This window comes from Phaseolus vulgaris, chromosome 2, assembly GCF_000499845.2.
Source record: "Phaseolus vulgaris cultivar G19833 chromosome 2, P. vulgaris v2.0, whole genome shotgun sequence".
In the NCBI taxonomy this organism is placed as follows: domain Eukaryota; kingdom Viridiplantae; phylum Streptophyta; class Magnoliopsida; order Fabales; family Fabaceae; genus Phaseolus; species Phaseolus vulgaris.
In genome coordinates, this window is record NC_023758.2 from 30459815 (window position 1) to 30475368 (window position 15554).

The 15554-nt window shown below is 30.4% G+C and overlaps 1 protein-coding gene across 1 annotated transcript; it reads right to left on the reverse strand.

Annotated features, from left to right (window-relative positions):
• Window positions 1–287: 287 nt before the first annotated feature.
• LOC137811356 (ACT domain-containing protein ACR8) lies at window positions 288–3352 on the reverse strand. The gene is made up of 7 exons (XM_068613053.1): window positions 3098–3352; window positions 2466–2511; window positions 2234–2348; window positions 2057–2124; window positions 1375–1941; window positions 1182–1286; window positions 288–1090 (listed from the first exon to the last, which is right to left on the reverse strand). The coding sequence occupies exons 1-7, from the start codon at window positions 3157–3159 to the stop codon at window positions 728–730; spliced, it is 1326 nt and encodes a 441-aa protein (XP_068469154.1). The 5' UTR covers window positions 3160–3352; the 3' UTR covers window positions 288–727.
• Window positions 3353–15554: the final 12202 nt, after the last annotated feature.

Here is a 15554-nt window from a genome sequence, read left to right on the forward strand (position 1 = left end):
TAATATTCTCATTTTGATTTAATGACATTTCAATTAACGATACATCAATACTCCTTTTCATTATTTAACAAAATTTTATTCCGATAAGTATATTTGCCTAACTCTTCTTTCAATAGATAAGGATATTACAATAAGTATATTTGCCTAACTCTACTTAAACCATCGAACATAAAAACAGAGAACAAATTATATGTCTTTTATTTTTTATTTTACATTTTTTAAGAGATAGCAAATAAATATAAAAAAAATTCAATTAGTGAGAAAGGCGAAAAGAAGGGAGAGTTGAATTTAAAAATAGTAAACCACTAGAATTAATAGTGATAAGAATGGGGAAAAGTGGATATGTACACATGAGCTTAGTGCTAAGGGAACAATGAACCCAATTTGTTCTGTATCTACCTAAACTTGTGCCCCTGCCACCAGGAATCCAATTCTATATTCTTCTCTTGCATTCACAACCTTCAAACACCTTTCCGCAATAACCAAAATCTGTTCTAATTAAAAGGAGCATTTAAAATGGTGGCCACCCCAATCCGCCATAGCTGTACACATCTAACTATCCGTTTCCACCTACCAAACCCAACCCAACTCTCAACCAACTAAAAACAACCGCTATCACCAAATTCTACCTTTCAACTTTTTCTGCACACAACCCAATTCTGAAGCAAAGAATAATATGCTACAAAAATATGCATAGAAAACCTCACCCTCTGTGTTCTAGCCTAACTCAGGAACAGGATTTGATTAATCCCAAATTGTATAGATTTCTTCTCACAAGACTCCCTATGGACAACAACACTGCCCCACCAATTCCAACCGCTTCATCCTCTCTCTGTATCTCCTGATGGTTTATCAACGGCAATTCCTTCACTTCTAAATTGCTTAACCCAATTTTCTGCCTAACAGATTCGATAATTTTTGAATCAGCTGGATTTCCAACCGCATCCGTCACATAGAATATATTTGTAGCCATGTTCCCTACAGTGGATATCTCAGCCCTGGTCACATTCAGCCCATTCTCGCGGAAAGTTCTCATTACTTCTGCTAGAAGCCCCTGCCTGTCTTCTTTGCATAACTCTAGTCGAACACCCTATAATCAAATAATTTAAAATTAATTCATCTTCAACACTTTATGTCAAAAGGTAATAACAATACAAACGCCAGAGGAATGAAGTCTATACCTCAGATGCCCTTCTCTCTACAGCAGCTTTTAAGCATTGAATTACGCGTTGACGCTCTGGTTCTGAGCTAATTGGAGTGCCATCTTTGTGTCTTATGTAAAACTCCTGAAGTGAAGATAAGAACAAACTTAAGTAACATAAATTAAGCAAGGGGAAAAAAACTAGTTTTCAGGGAAGGATGTAGAATAATTACCAAGTATGCTCGGTCATCATTTGTGTTAATAGTTGCATGAAATACATCATATTCCATGTCTGTCAAATTGGATACAACATCGAATAAAAGCTTGGTTCGATCTTTGCACTGAACATTCACGACTGAATAGCCCCTTCCTGCCCAATTCTGAACCGTCACCACTGGGCTATCAGAAGTAACCTCAAGAATGGGAGTCCTCTCATAATCACGGTCCGTGAACATCATTTGATGTAGCCTTCTTTCAGTGTGCATCGCAGCCATAGAAACAGAAATTTTTGCACTTCTGATGTCATTGTCTCCCTTCAAAACATTTCTTAAGCGCAGTTCAATCTTATTAAATTTCTGAGAGTCCTCAATAGCAGACCCAGAACTAGAGTCTTTCACATAAATTAAGGAAGCAATACGCCCATTGTGAGTCCAAACCTTGGCCTCAACCACATCACATTGAAGATCAGCCAGTACGGCAAACACCTCCGATAAAAGACCAACTCGGTCAGTTCCTGTCAATTCCAGCGCAGTGAGACCATTAGAACTGTTGGTTCTCCCATAGTGAATGCTCCCAAGTGACTGTCAAGAGAAAAATCAGATTAGATACACAATAAACACTATATATAAACAATAAATTCTATCAGGTAACATCGAAATTGTAACTCATTTAGTAGTTGTAAAGACCATTAAATACCTGCTCAATATATTTTAAAACGCTTTCGTCCGTTATCTTGTTTCCGTTTTGATCAGTGACATGAAAAACTGTCCATTGAATAGGCAAAATATATTAGTACATAACGCATTAACCCATCTCACGAGAAGAAACCGGAACCAAACCAGTGATTAGAAAGGGAAATGTCAATTAGCTTACCATCCATACACCACTTGCCATCAGCAGAAATATAGGCTTTCTTTATAGAAAGATCCAGGTCAGTGAGCACCTGTACAGCATCCAATAAAATACCATGTCTTCTAGCGCTGTCAACCTGTGAAATTCATTGAAAAAAGACTACTGTTACTTAATTATTCTTTCTTTACATGAAATCAAAATATTTTTGGAACAATTAGTTCCCATATGCGCAAGAGTTTCTTTGGGAGGTTACCTTGACTAGAGTAGCTGAAGAGAACACGGAATTGTCAATAACAACCCTGTTTCAGAAAAAAATTCAAAGTTAGCAAAATTGATCTGTCCCCTGATTTCTCTTCCAAACATCAAGATACAAAGAATGCACTAAAGGAAACAGCGACCTTTCACAAGAGCAGGAGGCCATACGCAATGAGAAAAGTCAAAAAAACTGTTAAAATATTAGCAGCTGACAAATCAAATTCAAAAGTCGGTGTGACTTTTGAAACAAATAGATATCCTTTGAAATATAAGATGCAAGAAGGAGCAAATGCAAGGTCATAGACACGAAACATTCTTGTCTGCCAAAAAGGGATTTCGCTGGAAAAAAAAAAAAAAAAAACAGCACCTATTTTCGAATTATCAGGGAACGAGTTGCTACCAGTCCAAGTAACAAAAAATCATGGCTCAATGATAATTTTTTTTGCAGAAAATCATATGGTGTATCCATAAAACAACACAAAAACAAGAATAAACAGAATGATAGCCTAAGATTACACAAAATCAGGTACGAAACTTATAGATCGATGCAACACATAGAGAATTACAAACTAAAGTCAGTCTCAACTAAAAGAAACAAAGAGACAACAAATGAAAAGAGGTATAACAAACCTGGGAGTGCTCATCCGTATTACAAGTTTTTCGTATTCGTCCGTGCACGCAGGCCATTCCATTTTCCTTTTGCAGTTCTTCAAATGAGAGAAGAAAGATTCGTGTATTTGTTTGAGAATAGAGAAATCTGAGGTTCGCACAGCAAGAGTCTTCTTTTCCTTTTTTCTTCTTCTTCTTCCCTTAACCGTGTGCAACAAACAGTGGCTCTCTTTCTCTCTCTCTTTCTATCTATCTCCGTGTTCACATAGAACACCCTTATATATATATAGCACCCTTTTATCTTCAGGAATATTTTATTAATATTGTGTATTTAATTTAAAATATTTAGTATAGGGTAACCCTAGCATGTCTATACACAGGGAAAATAGCACACACAGCACTGTCACATGGCGTGACTAGCGCGTGGGCGCTGACCGAGCTTTCTAATTTCGTTGCTCTGTTTCAAGTCACACCCCATAATTTTGTTAAATCCTTTAACTAGCACTTTAATTTTGATTAAACAAAGATGACACCTGTCTTTTTGGACCAATCAGCGTGACTCGCAATCCAGCATGGAAAACACGTGGGATCCCACGTGTCGATTTGCTTGTTCTTTACTCAACAGGTAGGAACATATTAGGAGAGGGTGGAGCCACGTGGTGGAATTTAGTTCAAAATTAAACTGAGTAAACTTGGTAATTAAGGTGAGATTTGACGACATCAATGATGACGTCTACACGTGATAACATACACTCTTTTTTGCCTTTTTTTTTTATATTCACTTTTTTCTATTACTACTTAAATCTTTTTATTATTACTATTTTCTTGATATTCACCTTTGCTTATTCTCGTTTTTTATTTTAATCAATACGATAAATACAGAACTAATTTGATAAATCATAAAATTAATCTTTTAAAAAAAAAATATATTTTTAAAATATAAAAATATGATAAAACAATTAAAATTTATAAAATCATAGATATTGTAATAATTTTATGGTAAACTTTCTTTCTTTCTATTAATTAAGAATCATTGTAACTTATTTGCTGGCCTCTGATTAAGAAAATCCTGAATGTGTCAAAAAAATATTGATAAAATAGATAATGAAGTGATTTTAACAGTAATTAACTTTAAATGATAATAAATATATTTTTATTTATTATTATAATAAGTTTTTCTTTGATACTAGAAAAACTCAAACAGAATATTAATATGTATTTAAATTTACAACATTAAAAGGTAATATTGTTGTATAATCAATACATTGGTAAGACTGCAATAAGTTATTATTGTTTTGGAAGTTTTAGTGTAGTGAATTTAATTTGTATCTTCCCATTTCTGTTATTTCCTTTAACATATCTTCAAAATTGATATTAATTTATTTATCATACATTTATTGTTTTTCCAGTTATATATACTTGTGAGTATTACACTTTTGGAAACAATATTCAATAATTAAATCACTTAAACACATGAATATTACACCTCTTGAGAACAATATTCAATAATTAAATCACTTAAACACATGAATATTACACCTTTTGAGAGCAATATTCAATAATTAAATCACTTAAATTCGGCATTAAAACATAAGATGGTCCAAAGTTATATGTAAGAAATATATTGTAAATTTATAACTATATTATATGTAAACCCTAAAGATAAAACTAATAAATATAACAAAATATAATATATCATGAATAACATTATTTTATACTAATTTTCAATTAAAGATGAAAACTAAATAATAATATTTAATTTAAATATTATATGTAATTTTAACATATTAGAGTTGTAATTTTAAGAATATAAAATATTTTTTCTTTGTTCATCTGTATTGAACAAAAATGGTTTTACAATAGTTTAAAAGTCAAATTTAAATATTAATGTATAAAAGATAAATTATAAGTGTCAAAGTAAATTATAATTATTTTTATTAAAAATAAGTTGTTAAGAAAACTAAACCATTGAATAAAAAATTATTTATATAATTATTTTACTTATATTAAATAATAAATATATTATTTGACTAAGTTATATAACTAGAAAGTTTAATTATCTAAATTTAAAATAGTATTTGTTCGATAAATCATAAAAATAAATAAAAATTTAACATAATAATATGAAATAAAAAAAATATCAAATTACATAATTGTGCAAAAAAAATCCAATAAATTAACTATAAACAATTATAAAAACTATTCGAAAATATCATATATTACGATTAATAAATAAATTTGTAAAAGATAAAAGCAAAACATAATCATATTATATTTGTAGAAATTTAAAGATATATTTAATTTTATTCTTATATTATTTCAAACTCAATATTGTCTTGTTGGAATTTACTGAGAGAAAAAAATCAAACTCAATATACAATCTTAAAACTTACAAAGATGTAACGTGAACTTAGGAAATCATGCAGATATGATTTTCTATTGAATGAAAATCAATTCAAATAAATTATTAGACTTTTGAAATAAATGTATAAGATTTTATAATAAAATAAACCTTACAATAGGATGGTTTAAGCATAATTAATTTACAACAAAATTTATACAGGACATAAGTAAATGATTTTATATAATCAGATAATTGATATAACATTTAACATATGGTTTAATGTATGATGTGCGTGTGTATATATATATATATATATATATATATATATATATATATATATATATATATATATATATATATATATATATATATGCACATATTAAATTTGCATATTCTTTTATTTATCATGCATTTATGTACTGTTATTCGTTACATTTTATTTTCAAACGTCGGTTTTTTATATTAAATTTGTTAAATAATTTGATAATATGTCTATGAATAGTCTTAAACAATAAAATTCTGTTTTATAACTACAAATATAACACTCTATCTTACTGATTGTTTATATTACTTCTAACCAGAGAGTAAAACATGTAAGTTTATATAATAAGATTAAAAAACATAAAATTTTAAAAAATAACACTTCTAATTCTCTCCAAGTAAAAGTATTAAGTAGAACAATGTAAGATTTTTTATTTCATTTATTACATTTTTTTAATCTTTTTTAACGTCAAATATTTCTGTATAATATAAATTATTTAAAAAATAACATATTGAAATTATAAGTCATATCAAATATATGAAATATAATGTTAATTATTTAATAATTTATTTATAAAACTTATTATCTTTATAAAAAAAAAAATTCTTTTTATTCTCCAGACTTTTCATAACAAATTCTTATAATTTTTTCAATTAGATAGTGTTCATTATGTTTAAATTGAAGTTTAAAATTTGATAAAAAAATGGTTACATTTAAATAGTTTAAATTATCTACCGTGTTACTAATTATCGTTTAATAGATTTCATCCAAAAAGCTAAATATCTGATATTAACATATTTGATGTTTGCAGATCTGTCTAGAAAATAGTGTAAATGTTAAAAAAATTCAACATTTTTCATTTTAGTTAAATATTGAAAATAACAAAATATAAAACTAAATATTGGTAAAACACAAGCTTTGTCTAAAATAATATATCTTAAAATATGCAAGTACTTGTCTACAAGATAATATAGTACTATACAATCTTGTTTTCACATTCTCAAACAATTCACACAAAATTTTAAATTAACATCATACCTCACGAATATTATGAATTATGTTTATTTTGTTACATCAACGATCTTTTGAAGTGCTAAAATTGGTTTGCTTCACCAACTCCCTAGCGCTTGTTTTGTCAATACTAAAAATGATTGTATGTCATTATGAATTTATACTTTACATAGTTTCAAATTAAGATTTTTTGGTCAAGACCTAATAACCAACTATTGGGACATTGCTTGAAGAATATAAGTGCATCTAATGCATGCATTGAGCATAACTAATGCATGCATTGAACACATCTAATGCATTTTTACGTCATATGCAAGGAAAAAATTCAAGTAAGCCTAAAGCTTATTTGACGTTCATAAAATAATTTCCACCGACTATTTTCTTTTGCACCTATATAAAGTCATCTTTCATGAAAAACAAGTAGAGTTTGAATTGAATAAGTGCCAAATGGTTGTCAAAATCTTTATGAGTCCTAAATAGTTTTATAAGAACATTGTTGTATTCATTTAACAACCTAGTAGAGAGTGCTTAATCGTGTAATCATTGTGACCACACAGAACAATTTTTTTATTTTATTTTGAGTGAAGAGTGACTTGTTGTTGAAATAATACTCATATCAGTCATGAGTGGCTTGTTGTCAAACAATACTCGTATGGCTTAGAGGTATTATAATCTGTAAGAATACATGCAGTAATTGTCTGTTAGTTGAACTTAAACAATTATTTGAGAATTGGATGTAGTATGGACTATCAAACAAACAATATCTAACCATATTAAGTAATTTATTCATTTCTATCGTGGTATATTGTATGTTATATCTATTGTTTTTTTTTTATCAGCAATAAAAAATCAATAAATGAGAACCACTTCAGGGGTGGTCCAACCCTTTTACAAACACACATACAATTTAACTCCTAACTCGACACCCAAAACCGCCGGTCAAAAGACCAACCAAACCAAGCGCTAACTAGCTTTACCGAATCAGCCGTATACAGGCCAAAGGATCTAGAACCCAACAGGGATAGGAAAAATAAACTTCGCGGGACTTTGCAGCAATCCAAGACCACACCTTTACTTGTGCTGAGGCAAAAACTTCTAACGCATCTGCCACTCCTCCATTAAAGACGACCGAGTTCCTATGCTTCCAAATTTCACTCACAATTCCAACCCAAATTGCCCCCCAAACATCATTAGACAGATGCCTGACTCAACCTGAATTGAATAAAATTTTGCATTGGATCCGAATGGATTACGAACGACACTCCAAGCCACTCAAAGCAAAGGCACCATACCCTCCAAGCAAAGTCACAAACGGCGAACAAGTGACTCGACGACTCATCGACCTTCCCACACAAGCAACATACAGGATTTTCAACCACCATCCCGCGCCTTACCAAATTAACCCTAGTTGCAATCCTATTTTCCAAAACTCTCCAGGCCAAGAATACAGCAGAAGGCAAGGCTTTACACCTCCACAACCTACAGTAGGTCGGAGAGGACTCCCCATCACTAACCCTCCTTACCTTGCTATAAGCTGAGTTAACAGTAAAACTTTGAGACCCCTCAGCCTTCCAGATCCAGCTATCCACCCCTCCCACATGTTATATCTATTGTACCGACTAAAAGAAGGAAAAGTTTTTCAAACTCAGTTTATGAAAATCTTTGTTAGTTAGTAACAAAATCTATTGTTTGTTGGCACGGATTTAAACAATATTAGCAAAAAAAAAGACAAAAGTTTTTAAAACACAATTCAATTCTCATTTCTTTTATTTTTGTGTTTTTCAATAGTTAACAAATAAGTAAATATAACAAAAAAGTTATAAAAATTTTACATGTGAGATTTACATCACTTGAAATCATAAGAATCTCTTCCTTAAGTGAGAAGTTGTTCTATGTTGGTTATAATTGACTTTGATATCATTGATAGATCTTACGAGTAAGGATTTACTTTGCTGATGAAAAAAAAAAATGAGTAAGGATTTACCAAATATACTCAATAATATTGAGACTTGAGTCAAACTCACAAAGTGATTAAAGAAAATACGTTTTTATCTTTTTTTTTTCCTTATATGTCACTCAATTTTCTAATTTCTACTCAATGCGACACTTAAATTTATAACAATTTCTTAGTAAGTGAATTTATATACTGTGACATAATAACCCCAAAAAAATTGACTAGAATAAACTTTGATAGTGAGTTAATGTCTAACTCAATGCTACAAAATCAATTTATAAGGCAATAATTACACCCTTCAACATGAAATTATATACTATGAGTTTAGACTGGTTAGGAGTAAAATCAGTCGATTTTATGGATCCTGAGTCTCATTTTGAACATTTCAAGATTTTGGATGCACCCACTTCAGTTAATTTTATTATGAGCAATGTCTGGATTGCGTTGGTTAGCGAGATATGGAGACACATGAATAACTGTTTATTTAAAGGTGGAGGGGTTGATCATGCTGAAGTTTTCTCATTGCGGCACAGATTAAGATTTGGTCCTGGATCTCATCAAAGATACAGTGCTAATTTCTCATTCTCTGATTGGTGTCTAGAACCCTTGGTATGTATGCATTCAATTTAGTATTTGTATAAGGGTTGATCCTTATTATTCTTTTTTATTATTGGTAGAGATGAGATAAACAGTAGAAGGTCTTTTTTGTTGATATGTAGATGGAAATATATTATTTGAACATCATTATGTTGTACGAGGGTTGAATCATCTCTGAAGTGCACTCATTTAATTTTATTGTTATTTGCTAAAAAAAAAAAAAACTATGAGTTTATACAACATTGAGGTAATAAGTACAAATAATTTATCTATAACACTCCAAATAACTTTGATAACAAATTAAAAACTACAAAACTATTTTATTAATGAGTCACAAAAATTGCATTCTCATTGTATTTGTAACAACCAAAACCTTTAAAAATATAAAAATATGCTAAAATAAAAAAAAAGATATTTTTTTGCTAATTATAAAAAAAATATTTATATGTTAATTCCAACAATTTGTTTATCAAGTACCACCAATAAAACAAAATTGTTGAACTTGTGAATTCTTAAATTAAGAGAAGTTGGTATATAAAGATTCATACACCTTTAAATATCCTATTTTATTTTATTAATTCTTTACTAATAAAAAAAAATACCACACCAAAACTTTTTTCATCCAGAAAAAAAATGTTTACTTAAATAACATTAAACATGAGCTTTGTAAAAGTGCAGTTCACCTCAACTTCTAAATGCTGTATAAGTCTTATGACATATTAAAAGAATAGAAGGAAACAAATAATCATCGTTCTCTTACAACGTTGGAAACGAGTATTAAAAGAAAGATAAATCCGGAAAGAAGCGAGTGGGGTTGGGACCCATGGATGAAGGGGGTTTGTCAGAAAACACGTTCCAGGGTTTAGCTACCGTGGTTGGCTTTAAACAAAATAATACAGCATGTATTGGTATTGTTGGAGTGTAGAAGATACACAGAAAATATTTGAAACAGAAAAAATAAAAAGAAAGATAGAGAGAGTGGTGAAGGCCTGCAAGAAAGAATAAAGAATTGGAAGAGAGGTTAGTTGAGAGGAATAGAATAAGATGGTTGAAAGTGTGGCGGGAAGAGACGTGGTTCAGGCCATCAACCCTAAAAAGGCGTGGGGCACACCACACCACACCACGCCACGCCACACACTGCGTTTGGTTTGTCAGCTTGTCTTTTTACACAAACCAAGGGACACTGTACGAGGAGAGAGAAGGAATTTTGGTACTCACCACTTGTTACTTCGATTTAGGGTTTTCAGATTAACTGTTGCTTAACAGTTGAGACGAGAATGAGGAGGCAGAGTGGGAGGCCTTTAATCCAACGGCGCCGCATGTCTTTCCGTGGGACACTCCACGCATGTTTTGCTCCAACCTAATGTTCTGTCTTGCTCCAACGTGCGTGAACATGTTCCAATCAATAATCACTTTTATTGCTAACGTAGTTAGTTACCCTAACATGTTCCAATCAATACAGTGTGTGTGTGATACTCCACTCCGCAACTACTACGGTGCAATTATACGGACACCACTTAGTACCATACAATAAATAACTACTTTTTCTGAAACTCTAGTTTATTATATCCCCTCAGAATCTCGCATCCTTCTACACTTAAAACTAAGATTAATTTAACTTTTAAAGTTATATTTTACAAACAAAACTGTGTCAGAGATCTTTAAATTCAACGAAGGTGATTCACAAAATGTGAGACAATCTTGTCTATGTAAATAATGATTATTGTGAGGTTATGGATGATCATTAGTCTTAATATCCATTTTTTAAATTAATAAAAAAATTCCAATTATTTTTTTAAAAAAAAGGTGTTAATTAGGAAGAGGATGTTAAATATGAAGATTGACTTTATATACAAGATTGTAATCAATTTAAGAATATAACTCAAAATAAGACATAAAAGGAGAAGGGGAGTAGAACACTCCTATATATGAAGAAAAAATATGACTTAACAATACAACACTTTAAGATTAAAAACTACTATTTTTCACTTAATTGTAAGTTCTAGTAAGGAAACACCCTTCTTAGCTAAAACACAAAATAAATAGAACTCTGAAAAATTATTATTTTTTGGTTTTAGAGAGTGAATTGCAGCTCGGTGAACTAGTCCACAAGCCAAAATGTTTTTTTGGAAGAGTTACGATAATTCGAAAGTATATGAAAACAAATATCACAAAAACAAACTAAAATGTTACATCTTTTAGTTTTTTAAGTGACGACAAAATGTTTAAAAGACTCGATGTATTTCATTTCAATCAATAAAGAATCCATATACAGTAAAATACATATATAGCATTCAAATATCTCCAGCACATCCAATGTATTTGATTTTATGAGTAAATTTAGTGTTTAGCTTTCAAATCACCGCTAATTAATTCGTCATTAGGATAACTTTTGTGTGTTTTAACAGTTAAATTTAAATATATGAAATTAGTATTTTTATTAATTTTTTAACTTTTGTAAATTCAATTTTTTCAACGAGACACAACTTTTCTTTGAAAATTTTTAATTAAACAACTTATTTTTTGAAGAGTGCTTTAATATGTAAAAGAATGTTGATAAAGAAAATCTGTAAAAGAATGAGATTCGATAAACAATTTGTGCTTTTATTTTGAAACTCTTATTTTTAGCTTTAATATAAAAAGGTAGCTTTCAAGTAAAAGATAAAGCTGGCCCAAAGACACCTGAAGTGGATAAACATGCATTTAAATAGGTTAAGTATGATTAAATTTGAATTTGCAGAAATATGAGGTTAAAGAAGTGAAGCATAAGTGAAAGGGCATATATTGAAGTGTGTAATTGGGTTTTGAATGGTGACAAGAAGTATATAGAATAATAAGAAGTGTTGAATGAGATAAGGGACCATACACCATGCAATAGAGAATGGAACAAACCATATAACTACAACAGTGGGGACGTTTATTGAAGCAGCCAGGAAGGTGGCAATGGCAAGAAGAGAGTACCAAAAAGCAAATAAAGATAAAATACGAAGCCACACAGCACCACATTGCTGTTATTTAGTGTGTAACCATCCTTCAATTTTTATTCTTTGTAGGAAAATCCATTTCTATATATTACTAAAAAATTTACGTTAATTTAAAATAAGTTCAATTATATATATATAGAGAGAGAGAGAATATTCACATAGGTAATTTTATCATAATGTATTAAATATAAACTTACTTTCTAGTATATCAAAGTCTTTTTTAACTGTTTGTTGTAATTATTATGATTTTTGTATCCGAGTTTCTATTAAAATATAATTACGTTTATCTTTTTAGAAATGTATGTTATTGTACAACCTCGGTTACTTTTAAGAAAAATAAAGATTTTACAAAATAAAATAGTGCTTCAATGTATAAATTATTCATTTTAATAATTTTTTATAAACATGTAAGTGAGTTACAATCGAATATGATTTAAAACTTTCTATAAACTTGGTTAGTTTGACTTCTTATATATTTCTTTTATGGGTAAATTACTTATATTATGATTTTTCTTAAATTTTATATTATTTTACGCGGTTATTCTATAAGCATTGTTTGTTAGATTTCTTCTTGTATATTTTCGTTCGGGCTAAATTTCATATATTATACTTTTTTTTTCTTAAATTTTATATTTTTATCTTTCTATGTTTCCTCATGTTAGTTATTGTTCAAAGGCTTTTATTGGGTTGTTAGTTATTGTTCAAAGGCTTTTATGGGTTCTAGAGTAAATAAAGAGTTTGGTTTTTTCCTTGAACTAGTACAAAATAATTTTCGATCCCTTTAGGACCATAAATTTAAGGATTTGAGAGCGTTATTATTCGGTGAATATAAAGGAGGTAAGATGATTAATTATTTTATAAAAAATTAGTTGTGAATCTTTTATTAAATTAAGGTTTGAAAGTGTTATTATTCCGTGAATATATTGGAGATAAAATGATTAATTATGTTATAGAAAGTTAATTGTAAATCTTTTGATAGAATCAGAGTTTGAGAACATTATAATTATTATGTGAATATAGTGAATTAATCTTTTAGGTACCTTCGAGATTGTAGCATTTTTTTCCGATTGTCCTTATCACATGTTGTTACCCGTTCATCTCAAGTTGAATCCAGATATCATTTTCCACATAAATTTATTCCGTGCATATACATAGTCATATCTTCTCCTAACTCTAAATAGACCCGGAACAACACAATTATGAAGTGTAATTTGTGCAATTTCAAAAAAGATCATTCCAAAATGTACTTTTTTACATTATAAAAATATTTTTTGAAATATAATACGCATTATTTTGTTCAGAATAATCATTTTAAAATTGGAGCATATTATTTATATTTCAAAATAGTAATTTTTAAATATTTTTATATATTTTGAAATTATCCCTTCAAAATAGTTATTTTGAAATATACTATTTATATTCTAGAATAATTATTTTGAAATTCCTATTTTAAATGTATTTTGATTTCTGTAAATATAACAGAATTGATATTTTGGAAAATGTAAAATATCGAGAATAAAAGTTTATAGGGGTGACAAAGTGGAACGGGCCGTACGGACCAGCCCGCTGGCCCGTTGAGGCTCGTCCCACATAACCTACAGCTTGCACAGGCCAAGTGCGGGAGGGTTAGCCGTATAATCTGCATAACTTTAAAATGTAGAAATATTTTTTTGCACATCCATATTCTATTCATGTAGCCTCATATTTCAAAGTTTACCTAATGCATCTAAATAATAAAAATTCAAAATTTTTATTTATTTATTTAATTTTTAAAAAATATTTTTTATTTTTTATGCGAGCTAACCCGCAGACCCGTGGGTCAACCCTTATGCGGGACGGGCTACACAAATCAACTCACAAATTCTATGAGGAACGGGCCATCCCAACCCGCTTTTTGTGGACCAGGTGCGGGACGGGTCGCCGCATTTCCAAGTTTAGGTAATATAAGAAGTACATTATAAGATGAGGGCTTCTTCTTCCTGCACCCCCACGTTTTTCTTCATGCACCTCACAATTTTAAATATTCCAAAATTAACCTTGACTTATAATTTGAAAAGGGCACCGTGTTGGACTTTCATTGTCACAGTTCATCTTCATCATTGAACATCAACTATTGTGGAGGGTCTTTGTAATTGTTTGGAACAAGGTGGAGAAGTACGCAACGTTGCTGAAGTGTTGTTTGGGTTGTAGAGGTAAAAATTAATTTTTTTTAAGAGCATGGTGGTTATGGATATTTCGGGGTTACTAGATATCGGGATCCGATAATGTATTTCAGATTCATGAATCCGAAATTGATTAAATTGTGTTTTCCGAATGAGGGGGTGTTTCAGAAGTTAAAATATAAAAAATTGTTGTTTTTTGGATTGCTGAATCCAGAAGCCTAAATTGTATTACGGATTGGTGGATCCAGAAGCCTAAATTGCATTATGGATTTTTGAATCCAGAATTGTTTTTTTGTGTTATGGATTTCTGAATCTGGAATTGTCTTTTTTAATTATGGATTGTTGGATCCGGAATTTTACCGGAAGCATAAATCCGAGATTTTACCGTATTCTGTGATGCTAAATTCTACCAGATTCTATAATCTGGAATGTGAAAAAGCACTTACGAAAACAAAAATCTATACAAAAAATGGATGTCTAGATTCGAAAACAAATTTTTTTACTTACTTTTATCAAGAGCACTCTAAATCACCTAGAAGAAATGTGTGAGATTGAAAGGAGAATAGTTTGGAGGTGCAATGTGGAAGATGAATTAACACGCTAGTGGTAGGAATTCACGTTGGGCAAGAACACCACTCACCGTCTTCTTTGAGTTTTTTTAGGTTAGGGATATTTTTGGAATTTAAAAAACCAATAAGGATTATTTAGTCTATGCAGAAGAGTGTGGGGTGTAGGAAGAAAAACGTGCGGGTGCAGGAAGAAACTGCCAAGATGAGATGCATGCAAAGAGTAATTTTGGATTTACATTTTAAGACTCTTTCTTCCTGCACCTCCATATCTTCTTCTGGCACCTCCATACACAACATGAAAATACATTTTTATCCTTCTTGTGCCACCCCCATAGAATAACTTTCGGATTATGTAATCCGGAAATGCATTTGAAAAAAGACTTCCGGATTACATAATCCGGAAGTTAAAAAAGACTTCCGGATTATGTAATCCAGAATATTACAGAGGGGCATTTTTGGAAATATGAAAATCTATGGAGGTGAGAGAAGAAGGTATGGAGGTGCAGGAAGAAGCAGCCACATTTTAAAAATGTCCAGCCCAAGTAGAGTGTTTTAGAGGCCCTAAACCCAACTGTTACTTTTCAAGCGGCCCAGA